Consider the following 16510-nt stretch of genomic DNA (forward strand, 5'->3'; position numbering starts at 1 on the left):
GTACGCGCCGGCCCCGCCCCTCCGCGGCCCCGCCGCTCCCGCCCCCCGCCAGGGACGAGGGGCTGAGGAGGGGGCGCTCCCGCCGCGCGCGTGCGCTGCCACTGTCCGCGCCGCGAGGCCTGGCGCATGCGCGTGGCGGGGCCGGCGGCGCTGCCCTGCGCGCGGGCTGTCATGGCGGCGGCCGGGGCCGGGGCCGGGGCGGGAGCAGGAGCAGGAGCAGGAGCAGGAGCAGGAGCAGCGGCGCTCGCCGCCTCCGTCCGGGACTTCGTGGCCGGGCAGCAGGACGGCTGCGCCGCGGAGGTGGCGGCAGGTACTGGGCGGCTGCGGCTGCGGGGCGTGGTCGGGCGTGGGCACGGCTGGGGGGCGGCGGGGCGGGCCGTGGGGATGGGCTGGGCACAGGCCCGGCTGTGCGGCAGGGCACGGCAGGGTGTGGGACGGAACATGGCCACGGGCTGTGGGGCATGGCCCTGCAGCTGTGGGCTGGGCACGGGCAGGGAGTGAGGACTGGGAGCTGTGGGTTCGGAGCGGGGCGTCAGCCGGGTGGGGGCTCTGGGGTGAGGCGAGGGAGGGGGCGGCTGCGGGGCTGTGGGGAGCTGGGGTGAAGGCGGAGTTGTGGGGCCTGTGGGGTGGGTCGGGGGTTTAGGTGGCTGGTCTAGAGCATGGGATGGGATTGAAGGTGCTGAGTCAGCTGGGAGTGCCAAGGGCTGCCCTGGAGCCAGGAATGGGGCTTGGGGATGTGAGCTGACGGGAGCATGAGGCTGCAGGCCCTGGCACTGGGGGCGTGGGGCACAGTGGGAGCTGCTGTGAGTGGTACTGAGTATGGCTGGCCGGGGGGTGCCCGTGACTGGATGGCTGAGAAGGTGCTGATGGGAAGGGAGCTTCTGGCCTTACAGAGATGCTGTAGGAGACAACTGATGTGCTAGCTTTGCTGGCCCCTGCTCTGCAGCCCAGGCTCTGACTGCCCTCTCTGTTGTTTCTCCTCTTTCCCTGGCATAGCTTGAGGTATTTGATTATCTTGAAAAATTTGGCTTTCTGCCTGGATCACCAGTTTGGTGAACTTGTTGTTTTAGGCAACTTGCAGCTTCAGGAACATGACTTTTTTTAAGGATAAAGTGGCATGTTTAGGTTTCTAGGCAATGGCTTCAGTGTGTTTTGGAAGGGAGTTCAGAGAGCAGAGAAGGACTATGCAGGCTACATTACACAGGAGAGTAGCTTATACACCTTTCCTGAGACTGATGAATTGTGAACTGATCCATGGTATCTTGATGATGAGATGAGCTGGCAAAACGGGAGCGTAACCCGGTGGTCCATGTAATGCAGGGTGCAGAAAATGCCAAGCAAGTCTGGAGGAATTCACTAAACTGTGTGACATTCAAGATGTTGCAAGAGAGTTGCACAAAGCCTCTGACATATTTGGGATAGATTGGGAAAGATAACCTTACAGCTGCTGATGTCATCTATGGTCACGTTACAGAAGTCCCTGGAGAAAGCTTTGTCCCTTCAAAGACGTACGAAGGGAAGAGCTGCCCCTGCCCCCCTGGCTCTCGTCAGCTGTATGGCGCTTGTGACAAACCTACCTTGACAAGTGAGGGAGCCGGCAAGTGTCCTTTGGCCCCTCTGACCTCTTACAGAATCATACATCAGAAAGTATTAACTTGCATCACGTATCCTTGAGCGAAAGGGCAGTTCTTTTTTCTAACCTTGTGGCTGTTGTGCAATTGCTGGAAGAAATGCGTCGAGCTTCTCCCATATGTTGCTGAGCACTAAATTGAGGGTAACTTGGCAAGTGGAAGAAAGGCCTCAATGCTATCACAGGCAGCTCAGGCTGCACAGGTCAGTGGGCGGCAGAAGGAGATTGAACTCATTTATTAAAAGATCGGGAAAGAAAGATACTGCTGGCACAGGAATCCATTGCATGCTCTCCGGGAATGCTGTGGTCACATTTTGAGGGTGTGGGGAAGACAAGAATGGAAAGTGTGTGGAAGTGATTGATGTCTAGGCCACCATGTGAAAGGGGAGAGTAAGTGTCAGGAAAGGGAGCACATTGATTCTGAGCAGTAATGCAGGGAAAGGTAAATGTCTTGCTCCTGGTTAGCCTCTTGGACTGCAGGAGCACCAGAATAGGAAGGCAACCTCTCCTGGTAAAGGTAGTGCTGAGATTCCGTGTACGTAATTGACCTTGGGAACTTGCTGCTGCCAGATGTGGAGGGAGAAGTTTCACAGGCTCGCCACTGTGCCTGCCCTGCTGATGACACAGGTCTGATTATAGCTGTGCTTGCACTTCAGCTGTGGCCTGTGCGGCTCTGCCTGTAAGCAGGAGGCTGCGCTCGCAGGTCGTGCTGTCAGGGCTGATGTGGTCACACCACGAGAGGTGAAGCTGGTCACATCCCTGGGTCCCCAAACAGAGTGAGTTCTCTCACCATAGCTGAGTGAAGGGGCTGCTAACTACAGGAGCATCAGTAGCTGATTGTGGTTTGATCGTTACACCTCAGCTCTTTCCTGTTGATTAGGAAACCAGCTTTGTGTAGATGCTGCTTTTGGTCTCTGAAAATGCAGAGGCAAAGTGTTTGGCTGCATAGACAGTGTTTGTCTTGGACCTTCTCCATGGTGGTTCAGAGGCACGAGGGCTTTGCAGGAGCTTGCAGAACGAGATGTTGGGATGCTGGTGTGAAGGGGCCATGTGAGGTCTGCTGGCCGCTCACTCTGCTTTGTGCCAGTGCACAGCACCCACTTGCTGTTGCACTTTGCCAGCACTGTATGGCTATTGCTCAAGGCACCCCTTGCTCAGCCTGTGCCTGCTGACTCTGCGACCTGGTGGCCTTCTCTTTCTCACAGTTCCCCTTACCTGTTCTGTCCATCAGTCCGGGCTCACGCTCCCTGCTGTGCCCAGAGGGAGTGGAAGCTCTGTCTCTGGGGCTGCTTGCCGTCAGAAAACACCATCATCCCTTCTCCCATCCCCAGAGACTGCTCTCTGATGAACTGTGTGGCTTAATGCTGGAAATAATTGCTTAGAGAGAGACAGTAAATGCTTGCAGCAGCAGGAGACACTGGCTGAGACAAGACCTGGGAAAGCTTCAAATGAAACCTGTAGGATTCTGAGGGAGTGGATGGCCTGTCAGTCATGTAGGCAAGACTTCAGCAGGACAGAGGGATGTGCAGGGCCCTCCAGAGTACCCAGAAATGCTCCTGGGCAAAGACAGTGAGTCTCAGTGACTGGAAGGTGCTTTTTTTGAAAGCTATTTTGTCCAGGTAGAGAGTGAGGGGTGCTGCTTGTTTCCCAACAATGTCCTTTGCCACCTGATGTACAGGTCAGGGTTCTGAAGGTAAGGCAGTCCCTTCCCTCCCACCCCATGTCTGACAATAGGGCACACACAGAGCTTTTCCTACTGGGAAAGTGACACGGTGGTGGTGTTTGGTGGGAGTGGAGAACCTGCCCTTTTGCCAAGGCTCTTATAGGATGCAGCAGGTCCTTCTCAAAGCCTCCTAAGGAGTGACTCTTCCCCCAGTTGAGCTGCAAGAATGTTGAGGCAGGAGGTGAGTGAGGCAACCTGGTGGGGTGTCTGAGTCAGAGCTGGAAAGAGGCTCCAGGAGTGCCAAAGCTTCATCTTCCTCTGACCACAAAGCCGCCTTTCTCCCTGCTCTCCATCTCACAGGGAGTTTGTGCAGGTCTTGCTCAGCACAGCATGGAGGCGATGGGGAGCTGGATGATCACTAGTGCCTGGGCTGTTTGCTTGGCCAGCTCTCCCTTGGGAAGCACCTGGGAGGCTGCCCTCTGTCTACTCCCAGCTTGTTCACGTTAGGGAATTGTTTTTTGGCCTCTCAGCAAAGTGGATGCAGCCAGGCTGTAGGGAGAGGGTACAGGCAAAGTGCAGGTGAGTGTCACTGCTCTCAGCTCTGATCTAGTCAAGGCAGCACTTGGTTCCAGACATGTTTGCAGGCAGGGCTGGAGGCAGCTCCACCAACTAAGCACACACGGCTCCTTTGGTATTTAGCGAGGTGCTAGCACCCAGCCAGCCTTTCCTGCTGTGGTGCTGGGGCCCTTCCCGGTACTTCTCTCCAGTGCTGAGCCTCACTGATGGTCTGGGGGTCTCTGTGGTTCACTCTCTTTACGTCCTTTCTCCAGGGGTGAAAGATGGAAGCTGGACTGTACTGCAGCTTGTGGAAGCCCTGGGGTAAGAAAAGCCTTATACATGTTACATGTCGTGTAAGTGCCTTGCAGGGGAGGTTCCTGCAAGGAGGGACAGTGAGAAGGAAAAGTGTGCTGTTCATCCAGGACGAGCTGGCGTCAGCACTGGTGACACACAGCAGCACACAGGCCTGCAAGGATCTGGTCTGGTTGCAGCATGGGGCCTGAGTGGTGCTTTGCCCTCCTAGGACTTGGGAGCTGTTTGGGAAAGAACAAGGCTGAAGCAGCTCCTGATGTTCTCCCAGGGCCGAGGAGAGGTGTTGTGGCAGGCATCGAGCTGCAGGGCACTTCTCAGTTGGGACTGTCCCATCAGGAGCTGCCTGAGTACACAGCTGCACATCACCATGTCACGAGTTGGCTGGCACTCAGCTTTCACTTCTATCTCTGAGCTGTTGTGACCTGGGACTCGGGGAGACTTGTTTCTGCTAAGCTGGGGGCTGGGTTTGCCTCACTGTGAGAGGCTTTGCCCTCTTTCAGCCCTTGTGAACTTGGGAGCCTGAGTTGCAGGTGCAGAACATGGTGCGAGAGCACGTTCTTTGGTCTGACTTGAGAACTTGGATTTATTGCTGCATGGCTCTGGGGCCGGGTGCATGTGTGCAGCACGGTTGAGGAAGAGGAGTCTGTTCCCACCATGCTGACAAGTCAGGCAGGGTTGGGCTGCTTCCCTCTTTCCCAGAGAGCAGCTCCTCTTTGTTTTTATAATGTGTCTGCTCAGGATGTGTGTCCTGCTTGGGTGTCCCTGCTCACAGCGGGTCTCTTGGGCTTTCCCCCCACTTGGATTAGATCTTGCCTGGAGAACACAGATCCTCGGACGCGAGGGCGAGGCATCCAGCTGCTGTCACAAGTCCTGCTCCAGTGTTACTTCCAGCTCCAGGAGAAGGAAGGTAAGGGCTACTCCGGGCCCTGGAGTGGCTGCTGGCAGGTTGGGGACAAAGCCTGTGCCACTTAGGTGTCTGTCCTGCAGTTGGCAAAGGGATTGATTTAGCACCGTGACAACTATGTACATGTCTCTTCAGTCAAAGTCCAAGGAGTGCACAGGGCTGCATGCTGCAGCCGTTTTGCCAGCCTCACCACATAATTCGTGTCACTCCCTGAACACGCCAAATCCCTGGGCTGCAGCTGGTGCCCGTGGCAGTGTGTGGGTGTTGCACACCCAGGCATGCTCAGCGCCACGTGGGACATCTTGGGGACACATCTGCATGTCAAAATCCTTGGGTGGTGATTCAGTGCAGGAAAACCATTGTTCACCAAGCAAGTCACACTGCAGCCCTACAGCGTGCCCAGATTAGTTTTGGGGAACCCTGAGGAGGAGGGGAGATCAGCATAAGGATGAGAGTGGAGTGGAGGACTGGGGTGGGAAGAGGAAGACACCCCATTCGTGGAGGCAAGAAGGTTTGGCTGTGTGAAATGTCCCATAGCAACTGACAGGCAGCAGGGGAAGCCAATAAGTGCTGCCAAACTTTGACTTGGAGCTGAAGGCCTTGCTGGTGGATAGCTGAACCCATGCAGGCTGGCGTGGGTGGGGGCAGCTAGTGAGTGAGGTGGAGGAAGGGAAAGATGGAAGTAAAAGGTGCTTAGTCCTTGGCGTCTGGCTCTCTCTAAGTCTCAGACTGGTGCCAGGCAAGGGCTGAGAGCAGCTGCGCAGAGAGTATGAACAGACTAGCTACTGGTGTACTGGTGATGGCTGTGATGGGGACTGGGTTGCTCTGGAGAGGCAACCGGAGGTGGGGAGGTTCAGTGGGGATGCCTGGCAAAGCCAGGGCAGCTCAGCAAGGGGAGCGAAATGGGTTAGAGCCAAGTCAGCAGGAGCTCTGGAGGGCCAGAGCCAGCTCCCTAGGAAGGCACAGGCAGCTGCTGTGACACCCCCAGCTGGCCCTGTCTTTCTGCATGTCCCTCCTCACGCAGTTCATGTCTCAAGTGCTGTGTCAGGCTGCCTCCTGGGGGGGTGAGTTTCTGCAGCAGCTGTGGGCGCAGGATGCTGCTACCGGCTCTTCCAGTCTGCTTCCTGCTGCCCCTCCCCAGGGCCGGGGTGTGCAGGCGCCCGTGGCCATGACTCAGGGGCCCGGAACGTGTTGTGGAGCCAAGCAGGGAAGCCGGAGCTCCTGCTTCAGCCCTGTGCCCCACCCCAGGACATCCTCAGCCTCCACTGAGCAGGCAACTGCTGCTTCCCCGCTGGTGTCTGCACCCACGTGTCTGGACAGGCCAGGGCAAACACCTCTCGGGTGGCTCCAGCACCTCTGCAATGGCTGGGATGGGTGCTGCCCCACTGCAGTCAGGTGTGAGTTGCTGATGGGGGGAGGGTGAAGGTTTTGGAGCCAGGTGAGTGCACACAAATGTGGCAGTTTGTCCTGTTCACCAGCGTGAGATGTGCTTGCTCTTCATCTGGCAACTGCTTTTGCCAGAGCTGGGTTGGTGCCCGGCAGCTGCATTTCCTGGGACTAACGCAGGTTGGTGTCTGTTTCTGACAGTGCTGCATTTGGTCCTGTTCTATGAGAACCGGCTGCAAGATCATCACCTTGTGATCCCCTCGGTGCTCCAGGGACTCCGAGCACTGGTGAGCTGAGCCCCCAGCCCGCAGCACTGGGCTGTGCTTCAGAACAGTGCTGGGGAGGTGGAACACCTGAGTACAGGTTGGAGCACCTTGTTGAACGTGGCCTGGCTGGGCTGTCAGCTCCTGCCCAGCAGCATTGCCCTGTCTCCTGCTGTGCCCTGGCAGAGGGGCAGCGGAGAGGAGGCTGCCGTGATTCCCTGCCCTGTGCTGTTGTTGGGGCCAGAACTCCCAGGCTGCTCTGGGGAGCAGCAGGGACGAGATGGGCATCACGTCCTGTCCTGTCTGTGGGGGTGGTGAGCTTTCTGTGGCATAGGAGAGGATCCTGCAGCTGACTGCAGTACAGAAGCAGGAACTCTGTTGTGTGGCTGCAATCATCGTTTTCTATTTCGCTTTTCTTTTCCTGTCCCCAGAGCATGTGTGAGGTGCTGTCCCCAGGGCTAGCAGTATCTGTGCTCAAAACCATCTTCCAGGAGGTACATGTGCAGGTGAGCAACGTGATTTCCCATCCTCTTGTCCTTGCTCCCCACTCCCTGGATGTCTGGGGACAGACTGTCTACCCTGAGGACTGAGCGCATTTGGTGGCAGTGCAGCATAGCACATCCTTCAGCAGCAGTGCAGTGCTCCTGCAGAGCTTAGAGACAGTGTCTCACTGCAGAGTCAGAGGCAGACGGCAGCTGAGAGTCCTGTTTGGCCCTTGTCCTTTCTTCTCTCAGCCCTGGGGGAGTTATTTCCTTTGTTCTGTTCTCCAGGCTGTGTTTAAGTGCCCTCAGCACCCAAATTCTCCTCCAGTTTAAGACTGTTTATGCTGGCAGGGCCTTGGGCAGTATGTGTGGCCCTCGTGTGACTGTGATGGTTCATTTATGCAGTGATGGACGCAGTCACGCTCAGGTGCTGTTGCATAGGCATGTGCATACTTTGCATGTGGTAAATGGGAGCTGCAAGCCAGGAGGCAACAGCTGCGCTGCTGGGGTTCTGCCCTTGGGTGGTGGGTAGCAACGCTGCTGTGTGCAGAAGTTGGCTTTGATTGCTCTGCTCCTCCCTCCAGTCCCTGCTGCAGCTGGATCGCCATACAGTCTACAGCATCATCACCAACTTCATGAGCACCAGGGAGGAAGGTGAGGGCGCAGATGCCAGAACCACTCTGGGGTTGTCCAGGTTGGGACAATGCCTCACTTTTGCCTATTCCAAAGGCTCTGTTGCTCTGCCTGTGAAGGGCTGGAAGAGCTGTTGGCCTGGAGAAACCAGGCTGATTTAATGCCATTTTGGTGAGGCCCATTGTCCTGCATCTACTCACACTCCTCCTCTTTGCAGAGCTGAAGGGCCTGGGTGCTGACTTCACCTTCGGCTTCATCCAGGTCATGGATGGGGAGAAAGATCCCCGCAACCTGCTGGTGGCCTTCCAGATTGTGCGTGATCTCATTGCCAAGAACTACACCCTGGGTGAGCCTGTGCCTCCCGTACAGAACTGAGCTGGGGACATGTAACTTTTCTTTGTGCTGTTGGATGAGTGGCCCTTGGGTCTGACCAGAGCTGGGGTTGTCCCTGTCATGCTTTAGGAGGTGCAGGGCCAGCCTGTCATGGGTCCTAGACATAGCTGTTGTGCCTCTTTTGCCCAGTGTCTCTGCTCACGTCCTCTGTCCTTTCCCTGCAGGTCCCTTTGTGGAGGAGCTGTTTGAAGTTACGTCCTGCTACTTCCCCATCGATTTTACTCCAGTGAGTGAGTCTGCCCTGTGCCACAGCCTCTTCCTTCTGGTGTTTTCTCAGGGGGTTGTGGCCCCTTCAGGGGATGGGAGGAGAGAGTGGGTGAGAGTCTTGGCTGGGCAGTGTTTAGCTGCGATCAGTGGTGCCCAGGCTGACAGGCCCATGCCAGGCTGGCTGCAGTGACTGGCATCGCTGCTGCCTTGCTGGAGATGAGGTGATGCAGCCTTGGTTGATGGCTAGGTTGGGAGGTTTCCTGACCAGTGACCTGCTCTCTCTGTTTCCCTTGCAGCCCCCCAATGACCCTCACGGCATCCAGAGAGAAGACCTGATCCTGAGCCTCCGGGCCGTACTAGCCTCTACGACCCAATTTGCAGAGGTGGGAAGCTCCTAGGGGGTTCTTGAGCACCCAGCTGTTCCCTGAGCACAGGCTGCATTTCATAGTGCTGCAGCTCCCACTGTGGCTCTGTGGGAAGGGAACATCTGGGAGCAAGAACCCATGCTTGGGCAGCCCTGTCTCCTGCTGGGCTGGACGTGGGACAGGTGCTGATGCTGACACCCTGGGAAGGGGCTGCCTGTGACCTGTGTCCCCCCACCTCTGCTCTCCTGTCAGAGGCTGAGCTTGCAGCCCTGCGGGACTATGGACAAAGTGATGCAAAGAGGGATCTGAGTCTAAATACTACCTCTCTCTGCAGTTCCTTCTCCCTCTACTCATTGAGAAGCTGGACTCAGAACTGCAAAGTGCCAAGCTTGATTCCCTACAGACTCTGGTAAGGAGGGATCCCCTCTTCCCTTCAGCCCAGAGCTGGCCTATGGCAGCAGCAGCCACTTCTGAGCCCTTCTTCCTGCCAGATGGAGACTCCCTTGCAGAGCCACAATTTCACAGAATCACAGAATGTCAGGGATTGGAAGGGACCTCAAAAGATCATCTAGTCCAATGCCCCTGCTGGAGCAGGAACACTTAGATGAGGCTACACAGGAAGGTGTCCAGATGGGTTTTGAATGTCTTCAGAGAAGGAGACTCCACAACCCCCCTGGGCAGCCTGTTCCAGTGTCTGTCACCCTCACTGAGAAGTTTCTGCTCGAATTTAAGTGGAACCTCTTGTGTTCCAGTTTGAACCCATTACCCCTTGTCCTACCATTGGTTGTCACCAAGAAGAGCCTGGCTCCATCCTCATGGCACTCACCCTTTATATATTTGTAAACATTAATGAGGTCACCCCTCAGTCTCCTCTTCTCAAAATAAAGAGCCCCAGGTCCCTCAGCCTTTCTTCATAAGGGAGATGCTCCCCTCCCTTAATCATCTTTGTTGCCCTGTGCTGGACTCTCTCCAGCAGTTCCCTGTCCTTCTTGAACTGAGGGGCCCAGAACTGGACACAATATTCCAGGTGTGGTCTCACCAGGGCAGAGTAGAGGGGAAGGAGAACCTCTCTCGATCTACTAACCACCCCCTTCTAATACACCCCAGAATGCCATTGGCCTTCCTGGCCACAGGGGCACAGTGCTGGCTCATGGTCATCCTGCTGTCCACCAGGACCCCCAGGTCCCTTTCCCCTACGCTGCTCTCTAGCAAGTCATTCCCCAGCTTATACTGGAACCTGGAGTTGTTCCTGCCTAGATGCAAGACTCTACACTTGTTATATTTCATTACATTTTCCCCTGCTCATTTCCAGGGTCCTAGTTTGTCCTGCATCATTCTTCTTTTTCTCTCCCTTGAGTGGTTTGTGCAGTTCAGTGTGAGTCTGCCAGGATAGGCAGTGTCCCCGCTGTTGTGTTCTCCTAGTACTGGCTTCTCTCTGATGCTTTCTCCTGGTTCCCTCTTGCAGACTGCCTGCTGTGCCATCTATGGGCAGAAGGAGCTGCAGGAATTCCTCCCCAGCCTCTGGTCATCCCTGCGCAGGGAGGTGAGTACTGCAGAGCCCCTAACAAATGCTCCACCACAGCTGGGCTCCTGCTGAGCAGGAGTTCACAGCCAGACCAGGCGCGCCCCATATCTCCTAGCAACCCCCACCTTGGACAGCCCCAGCTGAAAACAGGAGGGGACAGCCCAGCCCTCGTAGTGTGCCCTGGGGCTCGGATGTGCCACACTGCATGTTTGAAGGATGTGGGAAGCGAAGAGGGAGTCTGAGCCCTTCAGCCGACAGTGAGAGTGTGAAGCCGGAGCTTGGCTCATCCTACAGCCTCTCCTGCAGGTGTTCCAGACAGCGAGTGAGAAGGTGGAGGCGGAGTGCCTGGCCGCTCTGCACGCCCTTTCTGCCTGCCTCTCACGCTCTGTGCTCAGCTCTGACACCGAGGACCTGCTGGACTCCTTCCTCAGCAGCATCCTGCAAGGTAGGTAGCAGAGAGACCTCTCCTGCCCCGAGCCTGCAAAGTGTGCTTCTGCCTAGAGATCTGCCCTCCTCTTCTGTTCGAAGCCTCTCTTATCTTTCTAGCTCTCACAGACACTGTTGGCTTCTCCAGGGGAATTAGTTGCAGGAAGGGAGGAGAAGGTGGCACAGTAGGAAATGTCTATTGGATTTAGTTGCTTTCCCCTCTGCTGGGACTGGGGCATCCACGGCTGTGCTGTGGGCTTGGAGCCGGAGGAGGCAGCTCTGCCAGGGAGGCTGTGGGGCAGCTCAGAGCTGCACCCCAGCAGCACATCCCAGCCCAGAGATCAGCTGCGTCCCCGCACATGAGGCAGAGGAGCTCTGCAGCTGACGCCCAGCATATCTCAGATTGCAGGCACCATCTGTGTGAGCCTGACATGAAGCTGGTGTGGCCAAGTGCCAAACTTCTGCAGGCAGCAGCGGGCGCCTCCCTCCGTGCTTACCACCACGTCACCCACAACGTCCTGCCCCTACTGCTGGAGCAGTACACCAAGCACCCGCAGGTGAGAGTCACCCCAGGCTCTGCCATCGCGGGGCTGAGCGTGCCTGCTGGCTCTGGCAGGCATGGTGGGAGCAGGGTATGAAGGTGGACATCCTTCCCTGGCTGGGCACCCTCTGTCTCTGCAGCACTGGGCTGAGGCGTAGCTGTGTCCCAGCAGTGACGGTGATCTGGGTTACGCCTTTGTGTCCCTGCAGAGCAGCCAGAGGAGGACAATCTTGGAAATGCTGCTGGGGTTCCTGGAGTTGCAGCAGAAGTGGGGACATGTGGAAGAAGGTGAGGCTTGCTGGTTCCTCTGGAGGCACCTGTGTCCCAGGGGGCTGCTGGCTGTGGCCCCACCTTCCTTTGTACTGACAGAGAAGGAAAGCTCACTGACCTGGGTGGCTGCGTGTGTGACCTCCTGCCGTGTCCCAGGGACTTGGCATGATTGGGTGTCAACCAACAGGGCCCCAGAAAGGGTTTGTCAGGTGCTGTGGTGGTGGCTGCGTGATGACAGCCAGGCGCAGGCAGTGACTCTGTGCTTCTCTCTCCAGATGAGAGCACTCTGCTGTCGCTTCGAGACCCGGTTTGCTCTGTGGTGTTCTCAGCGCTGACTGACCCCAGTGTGCAGCTGCAGCTGGTCGGGATCAGGGCTCTGACTGTCCTGGGCTCTCTGCAAGGTTGGTGCCTTGTTTCCCTTGGGGAGGCAGAGGGAGGTGTCATCCTGTTCTGGGAAACACTGTGCCTGTGGCTGCTGGGACATCCTTGCCTGCTGTCCGTAGGTGCACAGAAGCAGTGGCAGCATTTTATACCTGGGCCATCAGTTCCAGAGATACTTAGTCTCTCTCTTGCCTGTTTTTGCTGGGCGCCTTGTATCTCTGGTGTTTGGCGTCCTGCTGCATTGCTATTAGCCTGGAGAAGGGGAAAGGATGGTGGCCAGAACAACCTTTGGCTGAGGGCAGGATCCCTCTACGGTTCTTCTTCCAGGCTTCCTGTCTCCCTCTGACCTGGAGCTGGTTGTGGATCACCTCATCCGTCTTGCCTTGTGTGAGGAGGATTCCCAAAGCAGGTGAGGGGCAGGCTGGCACCACTGCAGTCACCTACTGTCTGGGGAGAGGAACGAAGCCTGGCCTTGCTGCAGAGAAGGGCTGTAGTTGGGGGCAAGACACAGGAATTGTCTGAACTAAAAGACCATGTGGGTGTAAGAGCAAAGGGATAAACCAGGCAATTTCTGGGCTGGAAATCAAAAAGTCTGGGCCTGGCAAAGCTGCCCTGTGTACCAGTAGGGTGAAAAGGGCAGATTGCTGAGAAGTGGTTACTGGAGGCACCTACTGGCCTAGATCTGTGCAGCTGGTGTACAAGTAGCCCAGGGTTTGCAGTGCTCACGTCACCCCTTCTGCTGTCTTTGCCCTTGGCAGTGAAGCGGCGATGGAGGCAGCTGGATCTCTAGCCCCCATCTACCCGAAGGTTTTCTCTGGACGCATGGTACCCAGGCTTGAAGAGGAGCTGCAGTCAGGTAGGGCTTGCAGCCTTTGGAAGGGAATCATGTCTGCTTTGGGGGTGAAGCTATCCCCGCTCAGCTCCTATCAGGTGGTAGGGCTGTGCCATGTGACGTGGGTGGGTGGCTCTCCTTGGGGGCTTCCCGGTGCGGGCAGCGTGGTACTGGCACAGGGAAAGCTGTGCCTGGCGCTGGCAAACAGCCAGCCTGGCCAGGATCACCCCTGAGGGGAGGAGCTGCCCAGCCACAGAGCGGGCAGGGTGCCTTGGGCCTGACACAGGCTGGTTCTCCTGTGCTGCTTCACCCCATCTGCCCTGGCAGCATCTGGGCCCTGGATGCCCTTGCGTGAGGGGGTCTGGGGTCACGCCAGCACCCCTCTGAGGTGTATTCCCTCTCCAGAGCGGGAGGAGGAGAACTCCTGGGACCCCCGCTCCCTGCGGCAGCATTGTCTGCAGGCCCTGGCAGCCATGTCCACCCACCCCAGCATCGTGAGGGAGACCGTCCCTGTCCTGCTGCAGCATCTCCGGAAGGTGCAGAAAGGTAATGCAGCCCACGGCAGGCAGCTCCACGGGGTGTTTCTGTGTAGGAGGTACCTCTGTTACCAGGGGTGGCTGAGAGAGAGGGGGGGCTGCTGTGGGGCGAGGAGCCCAGGGCTGGGCTGTGGATCCTGCCACTGGTGTGGGAGGAGGGAGGGGGTTGTATTGTCCCGGTGCAGATCAGGGGGATGGGTGCTGTGGCTGTTTGATGTGACCGTGACTATGCCCTGCAGAGAGCGAGGCCAGGAGCCCCCAGGACATGGTCTCTGTGTGCCAGAGCCTGCACCGCGTGGCCCTGCAGTGCCAGCAGCTCGAAGAGAGCTGCTGGTACTTCCACCAGACGGTGGTGCCCTGCCTGCTGGCCATGGCCGTGCAGGCTGCCATGCAAGGTAGGTGTAGGGCTGGAGGGGAGAGCTGAGAGCTTCCTGGGCTCCCTGAGGTCCCTGACCTTGCAGCCAGCGCTGCTGCTGCCGCCCTCCGGCAACCACGAGCCCTGCAGCCCCTTGCCAGAGGCGGAGCAGCCCTGCCCAGGGCCCAGTGGGGGTCAGGGCGCTGTGCCTGCCTCTTCCTCTGGGCAGTGGGCTCCAGCGTGTCCCTTTCTTCCCTCTGCCCACAGAGAGCACCCAGACGCTGCTGGGCAAGGCACTGTTAGAGGAAGAGGTGCTCTCTGCCATGGTCCCTGTCATCAGCGCTGCCACCACTCACCTGAGCCCTGAGTGAGTGATGCTGGGTCGGGATGCTGTTCAGGGGGACCCTACACCTCCTGGGAGGTACCCCGGAGCTCTCTGCTGACCCTCCCAGAGCAGCACATTGCAATGTCTGCTTTCTCCCAGGCTGGCTGCACAGAGCGTGTCTCACGTGGTGCCCCTCTTCCTGGACGGAGAGGTCTCCTTCCTACCCCAGAACAGTTTTCCTTGCTCTTTCCAGCCCTTTGAGGTGTGTTGGGTGGTTGGGGCTGGGATGCCGGGACAGGGGCAGGGAATGATGATGTTGGCACAGGCTGGCAGCAAGGAACATGATGACATGAGCATTGTTCTTGCCCTGCAGGATGGGGAGTACTTGGAGGCACAGAGACGCCTGGTTGCCCTCCTCATGGCCTTTGTCTGCTCCTTGCCCCGCAACGTGAGTTGGTGGGGAGCAGGATGGGGAAGGGGCCCTGACCAAAGTACCCTCCTGCTGGGGTCCACAGCAAGCTCCATGGGCAGAAGAACGGAGCAGACGTGGCCCTGGGTTGTAACGTGCTGCGTCTTGTCCAGGTGGCAATTCCTCAGCAGGAACGGCTGCTCCAGGAGCTGCTGGCACTGAGCTGCTCCTGCAACTGCCCCTTCACGGCCACCACAGCTGCCAAGTGCTTCGCAGGGCTGGTGAACAAGCACCCAGAAGGTAAGGGCGGCTGGGCAGGATGCTGTGGGTCCCTGCCTGCTGCTGGCAGGGGAATGGCTCAGCTTGTCCCTTCTGTGTCCCCAGGGCAGCAGCTGGATGAGATCCTGCAGCTTGGAGTGACCAGGATGGAGCCCAGCCTTGCACAGGGCCCCTGCCGAATGCAGGCACTCACCCTGCTGCTCTGGGTAAGAGCCACCCTGGGTGTAAGGGGGGTAGAGCCAGGGGGCCCCAGGCTGGTGCTGACTCTGCTCTGCCTGCACAGGTAACCAAAGCCCTGGTGCTGCGCTACCACCCCCTGAGCTCCCGCCTGACAGACAAGGTAAGCAGCAACGGGGTGGGTGATGTCAGAGGAGCCTGCCTGCTCCCCCCATGGCCAGCTGAGACCCTGCAGCAGCAGGGTACCCCATCTCAAGGCTCTTTCCCTCGCAGCTGCTGGGTCTGCTGGGCGACATGGAGCTGGGCGCCGCCACAGCTGACGGCTTCTTCCTGCTCATGGCCGAGTCCCCAGACGTGCTGCACAAGGGCTGCCACGCCGACGTGCGCATCATGTTCCGCCAGCGCTTCTTCACTGACAACGTCCCCAAGCTGGTGCAGGGCTTCCACGGGGCTGGCCCCGGTGAGTGGCCACCCCCAGCCTGGCCTCGCCGTCCTATCTTCCCCCTTATCCAGGGGGCCTGAGCCAGCATCCCTTCCCTCCCCTGCCTCTAACTGTCTCTGCTCTCCACAGATGTGAAGGCGAATTACCTGAAGGCCCTGTCCCATGTGCTCAATCACCTCCCCAAGCCCGTGCTCGTGACAGAGCTGCCCACGGTGAGAGCCAGTTTTGGGGGGGGCGGAAATGTGGCAGTGCAGAGTGCACAGCTGGGACTTACTCATGTCTCCTGTGTCCTCCCCACCTGCAGCTGCTTCCCCTCCTCCTCGAGGCCCTGTCCTGCTCAGACCATGTGGTGCAGCTCTCCACACTGAGCTGCCTCCAGCCACTGCTGCTTGAAGCCCCCCAGATCATGAGCCTGCATGTCAACACACTGGTCACCAAGTTCCTCAGCCTTACCTTGAGCCCCACCATGGTGCGTGTGTCCCCTCCTTCCCCCTCCACACCCTTCTCCCCCATCCGTGCCCCTTCCCTCAGCCCTGTCTGTTCTAGGCTGTCCGCATCGCTGCCCTGCGCTGTGCCCATGCGCTGACCAGCCTGCCCACAACCGTGGTAAGTGCTCCTGCAGCCGCCTGCTCCTGCATGTAGAGGGGCAAGGGGGTCCCAAACCTCCTCCTGGGGTGCAGCTAGCACCCAGCTTTCTCACCAAGAGTCCTTTCTGTCCTGCAGCTGCTCCCATACAAGGCCCGCGTTATCCGGGCGCTGGCCAAGCCTTTGGATGACAAGAAGAGGCTGGTGCGGAAAGAGGCAGTGGCAGCACGGGGAGAATGGTGAGTGTGTGTGGCTGGAGCTGCTGGGGCACTGGTGTGTTGGGAGCATGGCTAATGGCACCATCTCTGTCACCACAGGTTCCTGCTGGGGAGCCCGGGCAGGTGAGCATCCTGTGTCCCCTCCCTGTGCCAACCGACAATCTGACCAGGTCCCTGCTAACCTGCCAAGCCATCCAGCTGATGCCATGGACCCTCAGAGCACCTTGGTGCCCCGAGTGCTGGGGCTGGAGCATGGGGGCTGGTGGACAGCACCCCTCACCACAGCACCCTCCCGGCAGCCCTGCCCTCTTCCCAGCACCCACCAGAGGGAAGGAGCTGTGCTGCGTGGCTTGCCCAGCCTCTGCTGCAGCCAGGGACAGTGATGGACAGACTCGCTCGTGTGAGTGGAGAGG

At 58.3% G+C, this 16510-nt stretch overlaps 1 protein-coding gene across 3 annotated transcripts; it reads left to right on the forward strand.

The window, feature by feature from the left end:
• Positions 1-6: 6 nt before the first annotated feature.
• Positions 7-16373, forward strand: MMS19 (MMS19 homolog, cytosolic iron-sulfur assembly component). Of its 3 annotated transcripts, none has more exons than XM_080347412.1 (31): positions 7-310; positions 4124-4172; positions 4970-5070; positions 6655-6740; positions 7148-7222; positions 7783-7852; positions 8049-8177; positions 8389-8450; positions 8728-8814; positions 9131-9205; positions 10262-10339; positions 10616-10766; positions 11150-11304; positions 11498-11576; positions 11834-11959; positions 12267-12348; positions 12698-12795; positions 13177-13317; positions 13547-13702; positions 13930-14029; positions 14147-14249; positions 14361-14435; positions 14570-14696; positions 14781-14881; positions 14959-15015; positions 15126-15312; positions 15424-15506; positions 15599-15763; positions 15885-15900; positions 16018-16118; positions 16197-16336. In XM_080347412.1, the coding sequence occupies exons 1-30, from the start codon at positions 127-129 to the stop codon at positions 16068-16070; spliced, it is 3051 nt and encodes a 1016-aa protein (XP_080203538.1). In that variant the 5' UTR covers positions 7-126; the 3' UTR covers positions 16071-16118; positions 16197-16336. The 3 variants fall into 3 exon arrangements, with proteins under 3 accessions (XP_080203538.1, XP_080203536.1, XP_080203537.1); XM_080347410.1 differs by having other exon boundaries at positions 8-310; positions 15841-15900; positions 16197-16373; XM_080347411.1 differs by having other exon boundaries at positions 8-310; positions 10628-10766; positions 15841-15900; positions 16197-16373.
• Positions 16374-16510: the final 137 nt, after the last annotated feature.

The sequence above is a fragment of the Nesoenas mayeri genome, assembly GCF_963082525.1.
Source record: "Nesoenas mayeri genome assembly, chromosome: 7".
NCBI lineage: Eukaryota > Metazoa > Chordata > Aves > Columbiformes > Columbidae > Nesoenas > Nesoenas mayeri.